Below are 19195 nucleotides of genomic sequence, written 5' to 3'. Positions count from 1 at the left end.
TAAAGCCCCTGTTTAGGCTAAATGCCCCTCCCCCCCACCCCCCCATCCCCCTAGAGGTACCGAGTTTTTTACATAGCTGGCAGTCCATTTCTCTGTGTTATATATCAAATATTTGCCTTGTAAAGTGCCACTCTCCTTTGCGCCCGCAGTTACAGGGGGGCTTGTACACTTTTATGTTTCCCAACTCCAATATTTGTCTCATAATAAACAGATTGGATGATTTTGTTTATTTATTTGCTGTTTGTGATTCCATACATGTTGTACCACGTCACCATACTGTATGTTACTATTATGTTGGTGGGATGGACGTTGATTCAGTGGCCAATATGTCCCCCCCCCCCCAATGTCAAAGTCATTCCTACGCCCCTGGTGTGTGTGTGTGTGTGTGTGTGAGGCAGATTAATGTTGATGACGCGGATCATTGCTGTGTGCAGGTGACGGTCGGCGTGGCGTATAAAGACATGGATCGCTCCTCAGCCGAGGACAGTGCCAGACTGGGCCACAACACACACTCCTGGAGCCTGTACTGGTCCGGCAAGGCCTTCTCCCTGTGGCATGCTGGGAGAGAGACGGCTCTGGCGGGTCCTAAAGCCCGGCGTGTGGGAGTGTATGTGGACCAGCAGGCCGGAGAGCTGGCTTTCTACCGCGTCTCACACACTCAGGCCCAGGAGATCTGCTGCGTTCACACACACTTCCACGGGCCGCTGTTCGCCAGCTTCCGCTTCTGGTCTGGAGTCGGCTCCTCCGTCACCATCTGTGAGCTCAACTAGGCGGAGAACAGGTTTACTGACGGAGAAGAAGATGAACTCCTCCATCACTCTCCTCTATCAGTCTCAGCTGAAGCTCATCTTTAGAGACAAAGAGGATGAAGAATATCAGCTGTTGAACATATGCATTTATGCCTTTCTATATCTGTTTCTTATCACTGCTGGACTATGAAAATAAAAGCTAATACTAATGCATCAAAAGGTTTTGTGATATATGATGAATTTGTCTGTAACTTGGATTCAAATAAGAGCAGATGTGATCATTAAGCTCAATTATCTGTACTCTACATGTTAACACTGATCTGAAACCACTAAGGCTAAGACGTGTGGGTTTATACTGCAGACGCGTCACGCTGAACCATTGCACATGATGGGATGTCTTTATTGCTCCATTTCACAAGCTTAGAAAGAACCAACACTTACTTTAATAGATGCATTTCATCAGCCGTGCAAAGATACCTCAGACAGTGCCGTAACAGAAGATGAAGACGATGGTGACGGTCCACACACACTAGTACACACACCACAGCCCGGTGACACCCACAGTAACCAGTGACGGCACTATGCACATGCACAACAGTATAGACAAAAGTTATTTCATAGTAATAATTGACTACCATCGTCATCACCTTGTGGGAGACAGACACCAATCAAAAAGCAAAGTGAACTGTTTGTCCTTTAAAGTTAGCAGGCTTCGGTTATTGGCCGGTTCAGATAGCTGGTTTTAGTCCATTTTTGTATCCACAATTCTTCCTGTAATCCAAGTATTGCAAGGTGCCTTATCATCCACTAGCACCACGAGATCTCCTGGAGCACAGTTTCTCCTGAGAGTATTCCACTTCTGCCGCTCCTGGAGTCCAGGAAGGTCCTCCTTCACCCAGCACTTCCAGCGACGACGAGCATAAACATCCTCCTCCTCGAACGATCCTGGTGGCAACAACGGCCGTGACTTCAGCAGAAGTGGATGGTTAGGGGTCAACGCCTCTGAGTCTTGAGGATCTGTTGACGCTTTCGCTTTTGGACGGCTATTAGCAATCGCTTCAGCCTCACGAAACACCGTCGCCAAGCTTTCTTCGTCCAGTCTGAGTCTTCAACTTTAGCACTCTACGGACTGACCGAATCACCCTTTCCCTAGCGCCTCCATGGTGTGACGCTGCTGGGGGACCGAAAACCCATTTCACACTCTTCTGTAACAGCACGTCATTAATAAGGCTGTGGTTCAGATTCTCGATGGCCTCCCTCAAATCACGTTCAGCGCCCACGAAGATAGTACCATTATCCGAACGGATTTCCAGGACTTGCCACAAACCTTCTAAAACCATTGATGAAGGAGTCTGTCTAAAGATGAAAGAACTTCAAGGTGTGTGGCTCACATCGCCAAGCTCTTCCACGTTTAACCTCGAACGGTCCAAAGCAGTCCAAACCCCCTCGGCTGAAAGGAGGCCCGTCAGGAGCTACTCTGCTGTGAGGAAGGTCAGCCATTTCCTGATGTCCGGGGGAAGCAGACAATCTACGACAGACGACACACTTAGGCTAACCCTTTCTGATGGCAGCACAGGCACCAGGACTCCAATGCTTCTGACGCAGAGGAGAACGCATGTGGTTTCGTCCACCATGGCCCGGTTCTGGGTGTACATGACAGAGAATAAGACTGGAGATGTGTTGATCTCCATCCAGGGTTGGGTTAGGCTTGTAGAGGTGACTCCTTACACACTCTCCTTTCTTCAAGTTGGCCAGTTCTTCCGGAAACCTTATTCTTTGACAAAAACGGATGATATCTGACTCTGCTATACCACCATATCCTCCATGGACAGAACCTGAGCCTTGACTCCCTCCACCTGGACCCGTCGCTCTCTCTCCGGCTGCTCAGCGCTGAGGCCCGGTCCAGAAAGGGTTTCTCTCAGCAGCTCTCGATGTCGCACCACATTTAATGTTGCTGATTTAGTTGCTTTCTGTAAGCACCTTGGTCATGTTAATTCTATTAATCAGGATGAAAAAGTTTTTTGTGATTCTCCCATTACTGTGGATGAGGTCAAGGAAGCAATTCCTCAAGTAAAATGTAACATGTCTCCTGGTAACGAGGGGATAACGGCTGGGTTGTACATGGTCTCATTCTGAGGTCTTATCCCCTTTCCTCCTGGAAGTGTGTCAGCTTACAGCAAGTATGAAGCAGGGTGTCATTTGCTTAATGCCTAAGCCTAAAAAGATACGCTTTTCTTAGACAACTGGAGACCCATCAGCTTAACTTAATAATGATTATAAATGGTTTGCCCTCGTTTTCTCAAGCCGTTTCAAGTCGATTTTGAACTCCATTATTGATGAAAATCAATCAGGTTTTATGAAAGGCGCCATATTTTTAATAATAATATTAGGCTTGTCTTCGACCTGATTGATTACTCTGATCTTATTGAGGATGACAGCTGGACTCTTTCAAGGCCGTTGACACTATTGAGCATCCTTTCATTCTTTTCCGTTTAGAGCGTTTCGGTTTCGGTTCCTACTTTTGTGATGCCATGAACACTTTGCCGGAGGAAATAGCTCTGTAAAGTTAGCACATGGCACAACCCAGAGGTTTCTTCCAGAAAGAGGAATTCAGCAGGGCTGTCCAGTTTCGCTATATCTTTTTCTTATTGTATCACAGGCCTTCTGTCATTTCATTAAGGATAGTAAGCTAGAAGGAGTTCATCAGGCTATTAAAAGTATTCAGTTGTTTTCAAATGCCTCAGGTCTGTACCTTAATATTAAAACCATGTGAAATATTAGCCTTGAAAAGCTCCCCCGTGGGTCTATGGATGGCATCCCTGTTAAAGAAGCTGTTAATTGTAATTGAAAAGTGAGCAAGATAGAGTTTCTCTGAATTTCAATCCTGCTTTTGAAAAGGTTAAAGCGGATTTAATCTCTGGTTATTAAGGGACATGTCCCTCAGCGTTGCTTCATCTATTCATTTAGACAATAAAACTATCAAAACTATTGATCAGATTTTATTTAATTTTCTTTGGAAGAATCGTGTGCACTACATTCGTAAATCTGTTGTTTTGAGTTCGTTCAAAAGTGGTGGCCTTGATTTTCTAGATTTCTCTACTTTAAATAATACCCTCAAAATTAATTGGTTAAATTTAGTTTGAAAAAACCTTCTTTGTGGAATTTTATTCCTAATTTTATTTTTGATCGACTTGGGGGCCTTTCTTTTTTACTAATGTGTGATTTCTGCCTGTCATGCTCAAGCTTTATTGGTTGGAAACTGATCTACAAGCACAACGTTTTTTTTATTTGGAATAACTGTTGTATTTTGTTTAAACACAAAAGTATTTCTTTTAAAGCTGGCCTGAAAAGGGTATTGTTTTAGTTTGTCATCTGTTTAACACTCAAGGATTATGACGTATGAGGAGTTTCTTCTGCACTTCAGTTTTCCTGTGACTCCCGAGGGATTGGCTCTTGTATTTCTGCAGTCAGCTCTGGCATGATGCCCTCGTGGAGAGGTGTGCTGGCATCAGCTGATGTGCCCATAACCCAGCTCACACAGACACAGTGTCTGGCAAAATGAGTTTTTACAGTTCAAAAACAATAAAAAATCTATTCGTTCTCTATTTCTAAAGGAGGTTGTCACCAAATCTGGCTCTATTGCTTATTGGACTAAATGTGTAAATGACCTTGATTGGGAAAGCGTCTGGTTATTACCTCATACGTGTTTGGTTACAAACAAGGTGAAATAAATCTGAAGATAATGCACATATTCTACCCTGTCACACATTAGTGAGTTTAAGACACTGAGGTAAGCTGCTCGGTTTGCTCTCGGAAACAGCGCCACACATCTTCTGGCATTGTCGTCATGTGAAAGAGTTATGCTATAAAGTGTCTGTGTTTATTAAGGAAAAGGTACTCTCTAATTTAGTTTTGCATTTTGAAAATGTAATTTTTGGATATTCAAAGTATGATAACAGTGCAATTAAGGATGTTTTTTTAGTTAATCTGTTAATTTTATTAGTCAAATTTCACATCCATAAGTGTTTTCTAACAAAAATCCCCTTTTCTCAGTATTCCTTAAATGATTCGAATATTACTTTTCTACTATTCATTCTAGCACTAATGGAAAAGCTATGAAGACTGTTAATGTGTGCACTGTTTCAAAATCTCACATTTTTTTTATTTAAAAAGCGTTTTCAAAAACCTGTTATTCATTTATGCAATATTTTATCGATCATGTTCAGATCTCTGCCGTCACGTGATATATGTTACTTTTCTCAGCGTTTCTAATCATGTGCCGTTCGCAGTGGATTTAATTGACAGGCATTTATATTTATTTATTTTATAGTAACAGATGAGACAGATTTCCGTTTTAATTTCAGACTAAATGATCCAATAAAAGCGACGGCATGTATATGAGTATATTTGAGTTTTTCGACGGTGACAGTGTCGGACACCGGATGTGACGAGCAGATGACGCATGCGGATGTTTGTCTCGGCACGAGCACGTGATACTGTCTATGGTTGAGTTATGTCGCTGCTCGAGTTGATAAAGAATGACTTTAAGCATCTCGGAAATAAAACACACAAGCGATAGCGAAACACAGCACCGTTACTGCGAGGTAAGAAGAGCTCTGTCTATCTCTGCCCTGACGGGGGCATCACTGTCTCACACCGGCTGTGCTTAATCAGGCCATACGTTTCCTTAGTGTGTGTGGAATTAATTAATTACAGCTGATGTGTTATATTATTATTATTATTATTATTATTAATAAACAGAGCGACATGTTTTTGAGAACTTCCGGTCTCTCTCTCTCTCTCTCTCTCTCTCTCTCTCTCTCTCTCTCTCTCTCTCTCTCTCTCTCTCTCTCTCTCTCTCTCTCTCTCAGTTGTAAGCTACTTTATGGGCATCAAGTATATCGGTATATCTGTCAGACACATAAATCACAGATTAAACATGACAGGTGTAGAGTGGAAATATGAATACGACACGTTACACACTAAGTGTAGCAATTAAACAGGAATAAATAAAACAGGAAGTGGGAGCTGTGTCGTTATCAATGTAAAAGAGCCCCTTTTTATCCTTATTTACATTAGATTAGTAGATGGATTAGAGTCATTCAATGTTATTCTTCTTCTTTAAAATGTAAGTCACATATGAAACCAGCATTCATCTCAGCAACACCTGGCACATGCGTCTTAAACTAGATGTGTCCATTTCTTTACTGTAGTAAGTACATGTGCGTGTGTTTGTGCGGATGAGGGAGTCGCATGTGAAGCTCTTCTAGTGCCGGTTTCATCTGTCCTTCCCAAGCCTACGTCCTCCAAGCCCGTGGAAACACACCGTCCCTCCGCAGATCCTCCTGTTGGGCCGTGTCTGTCTGACTCGACTGCCCTGTTTATCTTCACTCCTCCTCTAATGTTGTTTCAATCCTGTATGAATTTCTCTCTTCTGCTGAACAGAAAGGAAGATATTTAGAAGAATATCAGTAACCAGACAGTTTCTGGTCCCATTGACTTCCATAGTAGGAACAAAAATATACTCTGGAAGTCAGTGGGACCCAGAAACTGTCTGGTTACTGACATTCTTCTAAATATCTTCCTTTGTGTTCAGCAGAAGAGAGACATTCATACAGGTTTGAAACAACATGAGGGTGAGTATATGATGACAGAATTTTCATTTTAAAGTGGAGTATTATGGAGCGAATTATGTGCCATAATTAAACAAACAAATCCAGCATTTTGCAAACAAACTTGATCTACTTCGCAAAGGAAAAGTCGACTCGCAAACAAACAGATGATGGCAGAGAGTGAAGTGCTTTAAAGTGCTAATGTGGATTTCTCTCTAGATATGCAATTAGAGATGCACCGATTACAATTTTCTGGGCCGATTCCGATTTCCGATTTTTCATTGAGTTTGACCTGCCGATACCGATATTGGCCGATTCCGATTTCATTTTTTCTAACCACTTTACAGCACACACAAATATTTATTTTATATCTTTTCTGTAATAGAACATTTTACAATTTGCATAGTACATATTTTTTTTAACAGATAAACGCTATAAAATAGAACTATATAAATTACTCCAGGTGTGGATAATTCAAACATCTAAAGTGCAGTGTTATGGAAGAACCATTTCCTTTTCACATTCAATATCCAATAATTTTTTTATATATGTATTTAGCAAACTAAACGTCTGTATGAAAACAGGGAATGGCAATAAAATAATATATAAATAAAAAATAAATAGCCTTGCAGTATAAAGATATTTCTCAAAGCACTCACACACAGGCCTATTGCAATCACTTGTACAAACTGAATAATAAAACCAGTTTAATTGGGTACATTTTCTATAAATATTAGTCTTTGTTTTCTTTTCTGACATAGCCTATTCCAGTTCTTGTTAAAACACGCAAATTCTGTGCATTTTGGGCACTTTTTTTGTGAAACCCTATTTAGGCTATTTTCAACCAAAAGTGTGCTTTCCCTTTAATTGAGCGTGAGCAGTGCAGCAAATAGACTCGGCGCCGAAACACGCGCTTCACTGCTCGCGACGCTCCTGCTTGACGCTCGCGCGCTGCTCCCGCTCCCGTTGTGAAAGCACTCAATGATTAACATGCACGGCGGAAAAAATACGCACTTCAGGGAACTACACTAACCTTTTCCACTGGTGGCACTTGCGCTACTAACTTTTTCAGTTACTGGCGCAAAACATGATTTGGTCGCACAAATTGTTTATAGTAAGCCGCTCTGGATAATAATGAACAATAATGAAACTGTATTGCATACAGATGTGCTTTTTATTTTACTTGCCTACTTTTAAAGCACATGCCTTCTTGTTTTTGTTTTCTTTAACATTGGTTGGGATAGATTTACAGCAATAGAAAATACAGTACGCAATAAAGTGCAAAATGGATTTCAACATGCTATGGTTGGCACAGATGGGCAGACTCCTGAACTCTTAAGTAGTGATGCACCGATGTGAAAATTGTGGCCGATACCGATAATAACCGATATTAATATTGCTGTTATGGCCGATATCGATATCTCTATCTCTGTATAGAAAACAAATTTACTGATAATCAAATAAAGAGATATTTTCCAAAACAATGTTTTTTTTTTTTTTTTTACTTTAGAAATGACTTATGTTGGGCACCTTTACCTGTGTGCAAAATATGTCACACATAGGACACACATGCATTATATTGCATTGCATATAATGTGTGCTGGTCAACTTGTCTAAAATTAAGAAACCCCTAGAAAACAGTAAAAAAAACAAAAAAAAAAAACAGGTGTACAATAAAGATAGGCTACTTAATTTATTATTCCAATAACCAAATATGACACTAAATAGCACAGGGAACAGAGCTTCTATTTGTGACGTGCTGTCTTTGCATTTGAACACTGCACATTTTAAACAGGACAGGCATTAGCTGCATAAATGTTAGCCAATACAAACATATTTATAGAAAACAGTCGACAATGAATAGACAGGAGTCCAATAATAGCATAACGAATCACTTATTCTAAAAATAATATCAAGTAGGCTAAGTTTGACGAATCCGACATATAACGAGGGCTGTGTTGTAAAACGTCCATCATTTAACGAATTTTAAAAACACGAATGGATAATACAATATGCTTTCCGACATTTTGACAGAAAAAAAAACAAGCAAGAACAAAATTTAAACTATAGCCCGTCAATTTTCATTTTACAATTATCTTCTCTCTCTGTGCGCGCGCGCGTCCGTATTTGTGTGTGAGAGAGAGAGCTCGCGAGTCGTGCAGATACAATGGTACGTTTTAATCTAAGTAAGTTAACGGTCGCGGGGCTGAAGCCAACTTGATGTGTTGAATGCTCAGAGCACGTTATAAAACGTATTCTTAAAATACACATTTCTGTTTTAATAAATGCTCATAGTAAATCATAGCACATTGCCTAAAACATAGGTACAAAAATAATCAGTGATACATTTGCGACCCATTAAAAATTTTGGTCGCAATGGCATTTCAAAAGGTCGCATATGCAACCATTTTGGTCGCAGTGTAGTTCCCTGCACTTGCGGTCTGAACGGACGTAATTCACGAGGTTTCCTACATGTGTGTTCCGTGTGCACGTGTGATTCTGATGTTGCGCGATGTTAATCACGCGGCGCCCGAGTGCATTTGACCGGCATAAAATCGGCATTTGTCAGACTGCCCGGCCGGTCGCCGGTCACGGCCGATCACGTGAAAATCGGCCAATTCCGGTCACCAGCCGATCAATCGGTGCATCCCTATATGCAATAAACCTTTTGCAAAAGAACAACTTAAAAAGGCTAATTATAGATCCAGTAAGACAGAAAGGCACCCGTTCACTGGTCATTTTCCTCAGCTCTGGCAAAGGCCAGTTTCAGATCAGGGCTTCTCCGGGAGACTAGCGCTACATTAATCCGCTAGTTTAGCGCCATCTGCTGCTCGAGAAGAGGAAGATGCTCAACTGCATTTGGGAGAAAATCGAGTCGAGAGATCTCATGAAAAGCCAAGTGTCTCACAATCATAACAGACTAGATTTGGTATTTGTTCAAAGGTTTCATGCAATTTGTAGGATGGTTTGTATTTATGTGTGAAGTATTATCTTGGCTCAATTATTTATATTTGTAAAACACAATACATGTGTTACTCCACTGCATTTCACTCAAACTGACCTTTGTACTTGCACATTGCTTTCTGTTTGTTTGCGAGTCAACTTTTCCTTTGCGAAGTAGATCGAGTTTGTTTGCAAAATGCTGGATTTGTTTGTTTAATTATGGCACATAATTCACTCCATAGAGCAGGGGTCGGCAACCTTTTTGTCATCAAGTGCCATTTTTAAGTTTCCGAGTTCATCACTGTGCCACAACACACACATAGCCTATATATATATATATATATATATATACATACATACATACATACATACATACATACATACATATACACACACACACTCATATAAATACACAAACATTTTAAATTTTCATAATGGCTTACACAGAAATAGTACAGAAATGTAAATATTTCTCTTGAAATTTATTTTAGATTTAGATAGACAATTTAATAGTATTTATAACTCCTAGATGCACCGATTACAATTTTCTAGGCCGATTCCGATTTTTCATTGAGTTTGACCTGCCGATACCGATTTTAGCCGATTCCGATTTCTTTTTTTCTAACCACTTTACAACACACAGAATATATATATATATATATATATATATATATATATATATATATATTTTTTTTTTATTATTATTATTATTATTATTTTTTAATCAAATATCATATCTTTTTACCCAAACTGAATAATAAAAACAAGTTTAATGGGTAGATTTTATATAAATATTTTTGAGTCTTCATTTTCTTTTCTGACATAACCTAATCCAGTTCTTGTTAAAACACACAAGACATGCACATTCTGTGCATTTTAGGCACTTTTGTTTGAAATCATATTTATTTTGTCAATCAAATGTGTGCTTTCACTTTAATTGAGCGTGAGCAGCGCAGACAAAATAGACTCGCGGCGAAACCCTCGCTTCACTGCTGCTCACGCGACGCTCCTGTTGGGCGCTCACGCGCTGCTCCTGCTCCCGGTGTGAATGCACTCATTGATTAACATGCACGCCGAAAAAAATATGCATGAAACGGCCGTAATTCACAAGGTTTCCTACATGTGCGTTCCGTGTGCACATGTGATGCTGGTGTTGCGCGATGTTAATCATGGGTAGCCCGAGACCGAGTGCATTTGACCGGCATAAAATTGCCATATGTCAGACTGACCGGCCGGTCGCCGGTTATGGCCGATCACGTGGAAATCGGCTGATTTTGGCCACCAGCGGATCAATCGGTGCATCTCTAACTTAATAAAATAAGCTTTTTTTACGATGAGGAATTATTACATCAAAATGTAGATCTGTGTGCTGGTGGACTACTTTATCTGAATGAAATACATACACTTCTCTCGCATTTGCTTGCGTGCCAGCGATTAACCCTTCGCGTGCCAGTGTTGGCACGCGTGCCTTAGGTTGCTGACGTCTGCCATAGAGTATCCCTTTAGAAGCGATCGGGCTTTGTTCTGTACTCCACAGCATTGAGGACCTCCAGCTGTCTCAGTGTGGATACTCAGATATCTCATGCGTCTGATAGTGATAATGCAGGAGTATCCTCCTCTCTCCTCTGCTGGTGTGTGTGTGTGTGTGTGTCTGTGTGTGTGTGTGTGTGTCCCCGCAGCTCCTCTGATGTGTGTGTGTGTGTCCCCGCAGCTCCTCTGATGTGTGTGTGATGGCTCCGCCCGGTCAGAAGCGTGTCCTCCTCCTCTCTCCTCTGCTGCTCCTCTCGCTCGCCCCGCTGCTCAGCCGCTGCTCCTCCTCCTGTGGGCCGGGTCTCTCCTGGGCGGTGCGGCTGCGCTCCGGCTCGGCTCCGGCGGGAGACTCCCTGCACCGGCTGGCCCAGAGCGTGGCCCAGGAGGCGGGTCTGCAGAACCGGGGGCAGATCGGGCAGCTGGAGGGGCACTACCTGCTGTGCCAGGGGCCTGAGGACCGGGTGGACCCCGGGGCGACCGCGGCGGCTCTGGACCAGAACCCTCATGTGCTGTGGCACTCGCAGGAACAGCTGCTGCGCCGCTCCAAGAGGAGCCTGGCCTTCAACGACCCCAGATACCCCAGCCAGTGGCACCTGGTGAGTAACACACTGCACACACATCACGGGTTACAGCGTCTAGGGCTGTATGATTGTAGATGTAGATTTTTTTATAGCGCCTTTCAAGAACCCAAGGTCGCTTCACAAAATAATACAAACAGTTGACAGACAAAGAGACAAGTAATCTGCTTCTTATAACAATCAAACAAGCAGAAAAGCAGATGGAGACAACCAATAACTACAAATAATTAAAATGAGAAGTTACGTAATCAAAGAAAACATCAATTTCGATAAAGTAAGCATGTAACATAAAAAATTAAAAAGTGGAAGACAGAGAAATAGAGAGAAATAAATAATTATTTACTGAGCGTGGTGAATAGATGAGTTTTAAAGGGATACCCCACTTCATTTTACAACTCCCCCAGAGTTAAACTGTTGAGACTTACCGTTTTCGAATCCATTCAGCCGAACTCCGGGTCTCACTTTTAGCATAGCTTAGCATAGATCATTGAATCGGACAAGACCCTTAGCATCTCTCTCAAAAAAATGACCAAAGACTTTAGATATTTTTCCTATTTAAAACTTGACTCTTCTGTTTTTACATCGTGCACTAAGACCGACGGAAAATGTAAAGTTGCGATTTTCTAGGCTGATATGGACTATACTCTCATTCCTGTGTAATAATCCAGAAACTTTGCTGCCGTACCATGAGTCCAGCAGGCGTAATGATATGACGCAGCGCCTGAAAATAGTCCCCAGCTCGGTAACTTCCAACGTAAGTTTGTCTAACCTATTAGACCTATTTTCAGGCACTGCGTCATATCATTACGCCTGCTGGACTCATGGTACGGCAGCAAAGTTTCTTGATTATTATAGATGCTAATGGTCTTGTCTGATTCAATGATCTATGCTAAGCTATGCTAAAAGTGAGACCCGGAGTTCGGCTGAATGGATTCGAAAGCGGTAAGACTCAACTGTTTAACTCTGGGGGAGTTGTAAAATGAGCCTATTTCCAAAAAAAGTGGAGTATCCCTTTAAGCTGAGATTTGAAGGTCTGGAGGTTAGGGATGGCACGAAGATTAGGGGGAGCTTATCCCATAGTTTAGGGCCTACAACACTAAAAGCCCTACCACCCACAGTAGAGAGGTTATACTGGGGACGACAAGCAGATTATCATTGCTAGATCTAAGAGTCCGGGCAGGAAGGTAAGGTTGCACTAACTCAGCGGGGCTATGACAGGCTTTATAAACTAAGACTAATAGTTTAAACTGGATGCGATTGACCACAGGAAGCCAGTGAAGTTGGTAAAGGATAGGAGTGATATGTGCAGATTTATTATTATATGTAAGTGCTCGAGCAGCAGCAGTTTTGCACCACTTGAAGGCGATGTATAGCTTTGGTGGGTAGGCCGCTGTATAAGGAGTTACAGTAGTCCAATCTGGAGGTTATAAACGCGTGAATAACAGTTTCAGCATCTCCAAAGTTAAGAGAGGGGCGTATACGAACAATATTCCGCAAGTGGAAGAAGCACGATTTAACAATCTGACCAATGTGTGAGTGAAAACATAACGTGGAGTCGAACAGGACTCCCAGATTCCGTACAGATTTTGAAGGCCATGTTAAATTCACCCAGCGTCAGGATTCTGTCACGCCGGCACAGCCGAGAGTGAGAAGCTCAGTCCGTCCAGAGAAAGGGTTTGTATTATATCTAGAGGTCTATAAATCAACACAATCAGAAGCGGAGTGGGACCAGCACACTTAAGTGATAGACATTCACAACTAGGAGCATCAAGAGCGTCATATTTAGTCACTTTATAACTGTTCTTAAAGACCACCGCCAGACCACACCTCTGCCAGTCGAGGTTTGTCAGATAACTATATCCAGGAGGAGTTAAACGGTTCAGTTCAGTGACGTCATCAGGTGTTTGCCAGGTTTCAGTCAGAAACAGCAGATCCAGGTCTCTCTCAGTTGTAACTTCATTCAGCAGTGTACCCTTGCCAGTCAGGGAACGAGTGTTCAGAAGGGCACAGTTGTGTCGATGGGGAACATGCGTTGGCGAGTAGACCGCATCTCTGGTTAGTGGTGTGAGAGTCCTGGCGCGATGAAGAGTCACGTCATTATGGTAACGCTTCGATCTCGGCAGCCAGATCACAGGTATTGATGGAGAGGAGTTGCAGTCATAAAACCCTCAGCATTTAGCAAGCCCAATGGATATGACGGTTGCGAGGGTAGTCCACCAATCAGATGTAGAGGTTTCCAGTCGGGAGGGACGGTTTAGGTTATACAGTTGCAATTAAGTATAGTGGAAATCCATACCGTCAATGAGAAGCAAAACATGTCCATCAAAGCCCAGGGCCAGCGGTCTCAATGCCGGAGAGTTATTGATAGCAAAATGCATCTCTTTGCACAGTTTAAGACAGCACTCACAGAAAGCCGAATGGCCATGTTACAACAACACACGTTAGCCAAACCCTGCTGATGCTAGGTGTGATCCAGGGTTCACTAAACCAGGGTTCACCAATCTCGGTCCTGGAGGGCCGCTGTCCTGCAGAGTTTAGCTCCAACCCCAATTAAACACACCTGAACCAGCTAATCAAGGTCTCACTAGGCATACTAGAAACTTTCAAACAGGAGTGTTGGAGCTAAACTCTGCAGGACAGCGGCCCTCCAGGACCGAGATTGGTGAACCCTGACCTAAACCAAACAAAACAGCTCGCCAAACAAGCGGGAACAGTAAAGTGAGGCCACAGCACTCCACGTTAGCCAGAGCCACAAAGAAACACTACTCAATGAACAAGAGGAAGCGTACCCACGGGAGTGCAGAGGGGTGAAGCCGGGACAGTGGGATCAGAGGGCTTTCACAAGAGACGCTGAACAGCTGTTTCTGTAATGTCAGAGGGACTTCAGAATAATAATAAATAATAATACATTTTATTTAAAGGCGCCTTTCTCGGCACTCAAGGACACCGTACAAAGATACATAATACATTAAAAACAGCGCAGATTAAGAAAAATAGAGAATAAAACAATATTAAGAACAATTAAAAGAGGCAGAGCATGTTACAGTACATTAGATATGATAGGCAGTTTTAAACAGATGTGTTTTAAGTTGAAGTTTAAAGTGAGAGAACGAATCAATGTTTCTGAGTTGTGGTGGTAGTGCGTTCCAGAGTCGGGGAGCAGATCGGCTAAAAGCTCTGCTCCCCATAGTGGTGAGACGGGCACGGGAGACAGAGAGGTGTATGGAGGAGGATGACCTGAGTGAGCGGGAGGTGGTTGGAACCTGGAGGAGATCGGACAGGTATGGGGGGGACAGGTTGTGAATGGCTTTGAATGTTAATAAAAGGACTTTGAAATGGATACGAAACTGGACCGGGAGCCAGTGAAGCTGTTGGAGAACAGGGGTGATGTGGTGAATGGACGGTGTTCGTGTTATTATGCGGGCAGCTGAATTCTGGACCAGTTGAAGTTTATGAAGGGATTTGTGAGGGAGACCGGAAAGAAGAGAGTTGCAGTAGTCTAGACGTGAAGTGACGAGACTGTGGACAAGGATGGAGGCTGTGTGAGGGGTAAGAGAGGGGCGGAGACGATTAATGTTTCTTAGGTGGAAGTAGGCAGACCGGGTAATGTTATTGATGTGAGATTGAAAAGATAATGTGCTGTCAAGGATGACACCCAGACTCTTAACCTGGGGGCAGGGTGAAACGGAGGAACTATCAATAGTGAGAGAAAGACTGTTGGTTTTGGATAAAGTAGATTTAGAGCCAATGAGGAGAACCTCAGTTTTATTACCGTAAAACTTCAAATAATAGCCCGGACTTCTATTTACCCAAATCGCCGAACTGCACCGGCTTGTATTTGAGACAGGCGTCTATAAGAGACAGGCCTTTAATTTAGTGTTGAGATGTTCAAGCATGACAGTAGGAGGTTACCACATTATATTATGTTTTATTTATAATTAATTCGAATGTGTTTAACAAAAACATTTAATGTAAGAGGGCTGAACTATGTGCATTTAGAGCATGTTATAAGAGGCGAATCACAACCACTTCAGAAAACCCAGCACAATATGGACTACCAGACAGCGACGCATGTGTACACTGAAATAAAAAGTCTTTTACCTCAGAAAAACGGACGTTCCTGTCATGTCAGCCGTTACTGTGTTCATAGCGCACACTCTTCAAACGCGCAAATGCGGCGGTGCGCGCTGTGTATAAAGTGCAAAGGAAACTACGAGCATGCAACGTTGTTACATTGTAAATTAGTAAGTCACGAAATAAAAGTTAAATACCAATAAATCACGTTACTGGTACGTGTGTTAGCTGAGAAGGATTTGCATGCAGGGGTGATTTCCATTCTATTCACCAGGAGCGTTTCCATGTTTCATTAACAGTTCTTGTTAATATTGTGTATTCGCCATGGTAACTGTCCTTTCAATATTAACCCCAAAATGCCACTTTATTTTCACTTTGTATTGTTTAAAAAAAAAACACGACTCTCCCTCTTTGAAACAATGGATAAGGTGATCCTCGCTTCCATCAGAAGCTACTGTCAGGCCACATACCTAAGGATAACATCCCGAAGTTAATGAAATGTATTATATCCTCTTTTTCCCTCACACACACACACACACACACACACACGCGCGGGCGCGCGCGAATAGTGATGAGTCGTTCATGAGCGGTTGCGTCTGTCACGTGAAATCTAATTCAAAACATAGAACGACGATCTGACTGGTTTTAGAAGATCATATAAACCGATACTAAAAAACAGACCAGGCCTCTATTTGAGACCGGCCTTTATTTACCCAAACCTGTCGTCACACCAGGCGTTTAAAAGAGACAGGCGTCTATTTGGGACTCGGCTATTATTTGAAGTTTTACGGTACTATTTAATTTGAGGAAGTTCTGTGTAAACCAGGTTTTTATTTCTGAGATGCAGTCAGTAAGGGAGGTGGGTGGGAGAGTGGATGAGGGTTTGGTCGAAAGGTAGAGCTGGGTGTCATCAGCATAACAGTAGAATTGAATGTTAAATTTACGGAAAATACTACCCAGGGGAAGGAGGTAAATGATAAAAAGCAAGGGCCCCAGGACAGAGCCCTGGGGAACACCTGAAGTGACATTGAAGGGACTGGATTTAAAAGATTTGAATCGGCTGAGATGCTGTGGTGAGGGATATGTCCATGGTTCTGGTGAATATTTTTGATTTTTTCAGTGAAAAATGACATAATGGAGTTGCAAAATGTGGTTGTATACAGGTGAGGGGGGAGAAAGTCCTGAGGTTGAGTGATATTGTTAAGTATGGAAAACAGTGACTTCGAGTTTCCTTTATTAGCAGTGATTATACTGGAGTAGTAGTGACTTTTAGTGCGAGCGATGGAGTCCTTGTATTGTAAGATGTGATTATTGTACATTTCTTTGTGAATAGTGAGACCAGTTTTCTTGTAGAGACGTTCAAGTTGCCGACCTTTGGCTTTCATGAGACGAAGATCGGTGGTGAACCAGGGGGCAGAGACGGAAAATGAAACGGATCTGGTTTTTAACGGAGCAAGGGAATTAAGAATTTTATGGAGTCCAGTGTTGTAATGAGAAACCAGATCATCGGGGGAGGATAAATTATGAGTGTCGGGAGGGCAGAAGGAGTGAAAACTTGAAGTGAGAGTGGCAGGATTAATATTCTTTATATTCCGAAATGAAATAAAACGTGTTTTTTTAAAGATGGATAGAGTGAGTTTCACTGAAAATGAGATGAGATAATGGTCAGTTATGGGGAGTTCAGCAGGTGTAAAATCAGAAGGGGTTACACCAGAGCAGCAGATTAAGTCCAGGGTATGTCCTTTTGAGTGTGTGGGAAAAGTGATATGTTGCTGGAATCCAAAACTCTCTAAACAGGAGGAAAAGTCTTTAGTGAGGAGCAGATTGATATTGTCCATGTGGATATTAAAATCACCCAGCAGAATTATGTTTGATGAAAGAGAGGATAGATGAGTAAGAAAGACAGCAAAATCATTTAAAAATTCCCTATTTGGTTTGGGGGGGCGGTAGACAGTAGCAATAATGGTTGGAGTGGAACCAGAAAGCTTGCAGACAACAGATTCGAACGTGCTAGAGACAGGCACAGAGACCGGCGAGACTTTCAACTTCTCGTGATAGATTATCGCGAGACCTCCTCCCCGGCCGGAACTGCGTGGTTGACAGATGTAAACAAACCCACTAGGAGTGGATTCATTAAGCTGAGAAAAGTTGTTGGGCTGTTGCCATGTCTCGGTTAAACAAAGAAAGTCAAGCTTACGATCTGAAATGAGGTCCTGGATGAGATGTCCCTTGTCTGTCAGTGAGCGGATGTTGAGCAGAGCGAAGTTGAGTGCGGTGTTGTCACAGCCATAGGCGCCGATTTATGTTTTCCTCCGTGGGTGCTCATGGGTGCAAGCCCTTTAAAAAAAAAAAAGTAGTCAAAAAATGTTTGCATTTCAGAACCTTAGGAAATGGACAGCGGCCGACACGAACACACACACCTATTTAGCCTACTTGATAATACAGCCGTAAAGTAATCTTTCAAGGACAGCGCCACTTCTCACAAATACAGACAGGATTGGAGATGGAAAGTATAACTGACACGTAACCGCGATCAGCTTCGTGTGAAATTTACAAAATGTAACAGTGTTAAATCTGACAAATACTGTTCGATAGAACTGCTTGGTTTGTTACTACAGAAACAGTTATCTGCGTGCTTCCTCAGCGATGAAGTTCCACATTTGTGGCTATCCAACACGAAAATGCATGCAGCAAAGCCTTTCCCAACATTGTTTTGTTCAGTTTTGTCGACAACTTTACCATCTCCACAAGCTATTCTTTTCTTCAACTCCTCAGACAGCATCCATCTCGATGACTGCAAGCAGATCGCGCGCGCGGTTATGATGACTTTTTAAAAGTGAAAGTAGGTATAGAGAGAGACTCCTGAGAGGGCGTGGGCACAAATAAACTGATGTGGATTTTAAATTATTTTATTTACTTGAAATACAGGCAGATGTGTTCCTAAAAATGTGCATATATGTTTACGTTTGTACGTGATTGTTTTAAACCCGTGTTTAGACCTGTGTCCGACCCGCACCCGTTTGAGCAAAATTTTTGTTGACTCACCATTGCGGTTAATTCTTCAGGAGGATATACTGACTATGGGAGCAACGCGTCTCTGCGTACAGAGCGGGGTCACTAAATAGGCGTTTTCATCCGAGAAACACTTCACATAGCACCAACTGCAATGTTTAATGGCAGTATTTTCCGTGGGTGCTCGAGCCCCGGAGCACCCACGGTATCGGCGCCTATGGTCACAGCTGGTGGTGGTGCTAGCCGACCGAGCTAGGCGGGCTAACACGCTGTGGTCGACAGCCCGGTTGATGGATCGTGGAGGGCGAGGAGAGCTGGACCAGATGGATTTTATTGCAGTTAAGCTGTTGTGGTGGAAATTCCGGCGGGAACCTCGGTGAATATATCTCGGGCGAGGCTGGAAGGCGATGTCCGGATGAAGGTGGAGAGCCTCAGGCGCAGGTCCAGGCAGGTGACAGCGCAGCCGGAGAAGATCAATGGCCAAATACTGGAGCAAGCCCGTCACTAGCAGGTGAACAGGCAGTAGAAAGAGCCAGACACAGACGAGCAGAATGTATTTCCTGCCAGCACGCATTGTACTTTAGGCAGCGTCGACGGCCAGAAAGAACGGCAGATGAGGCATAAGCCAGGACAGAACAGGTGAGCTATCGGCAAGCAGCGGCAGCAGGTTGCGCCAGCGTTCACTCGCGTTGAATCA

At 42.8% G+C, this 19195-nt stretch overlaps 2 protein-coding genes across 5 annotated transcripts in view; both read left to right on the top strand.

Moving 5' to 3' along the window:
* LOC308693362 (tripartite motif-containing protein 16-like) overlaps positions 1 to 1085 on the top strand; it is a 47331-nt gene extending 46246 nt beyond the window's left edge. Inside the window, exon 10 of one of the 2 annotated variants that reach the window (XM_081370217.1) lies at positions 435 to 1085. In XM_081370217.1, coding sequence (XP_081226343.1) covers positions 435 to 770 — 336 coding nt within the window. In that variant the 3' untranslated portion in view covers positions 771 to 1085. The remainder of the gene's footprint in view (positions 1 to 434) is intronic. The other variant, XM_081370218.1, reaches the window with a different exon arrangement.
* A 4094-nt stretch (positions 1086 to 5179) lies between these two features.
* Positions 5180 to 19195, top strand: part of pcsk7 (proprotein convertase subtilisin/kexin type 7) — a 29160-nt gene continuing 15144 nt past the window's right edge. Inside the window, exons 1-2 of one of the 3 annotated variants that reach the window (XM_081371492.1) lie at positions 5180 to 5353; positions 11016 to 11430. In XM_081371492.1, the coding sequence (XP_081227618.1) occupies positions 11035 to 11430 (396 nt within the window). In that variant the 5' untranslated portion in view covers positions 5180 to 5353; positions 11016 to 11034. Of the gene's footprint in view, positions 5354 to 10983; positions 11431 to 19195 lie in introns of all 3 variants that reach the window. The other 2 variants (XR_014030562.1, XM_081371493.1) reach the window with 2 other exon arrangements.

Source organism: Scardinius erythrophthalmus (genome assembly GCF_964197995.2).
Source record: "Scardinius erythrophthalmus genome assembly, chromosome: 7".
Lineage (NCBI taxonomy): Eukaryota > Metazoa > Chordata > Actinopteri > Cypriniformes > Leuciscidae > Scardinius > Scardinius erythrophthalmus.
This window is presented reverse-complemented; position numbering and strand designations above follow the sequence as displayed.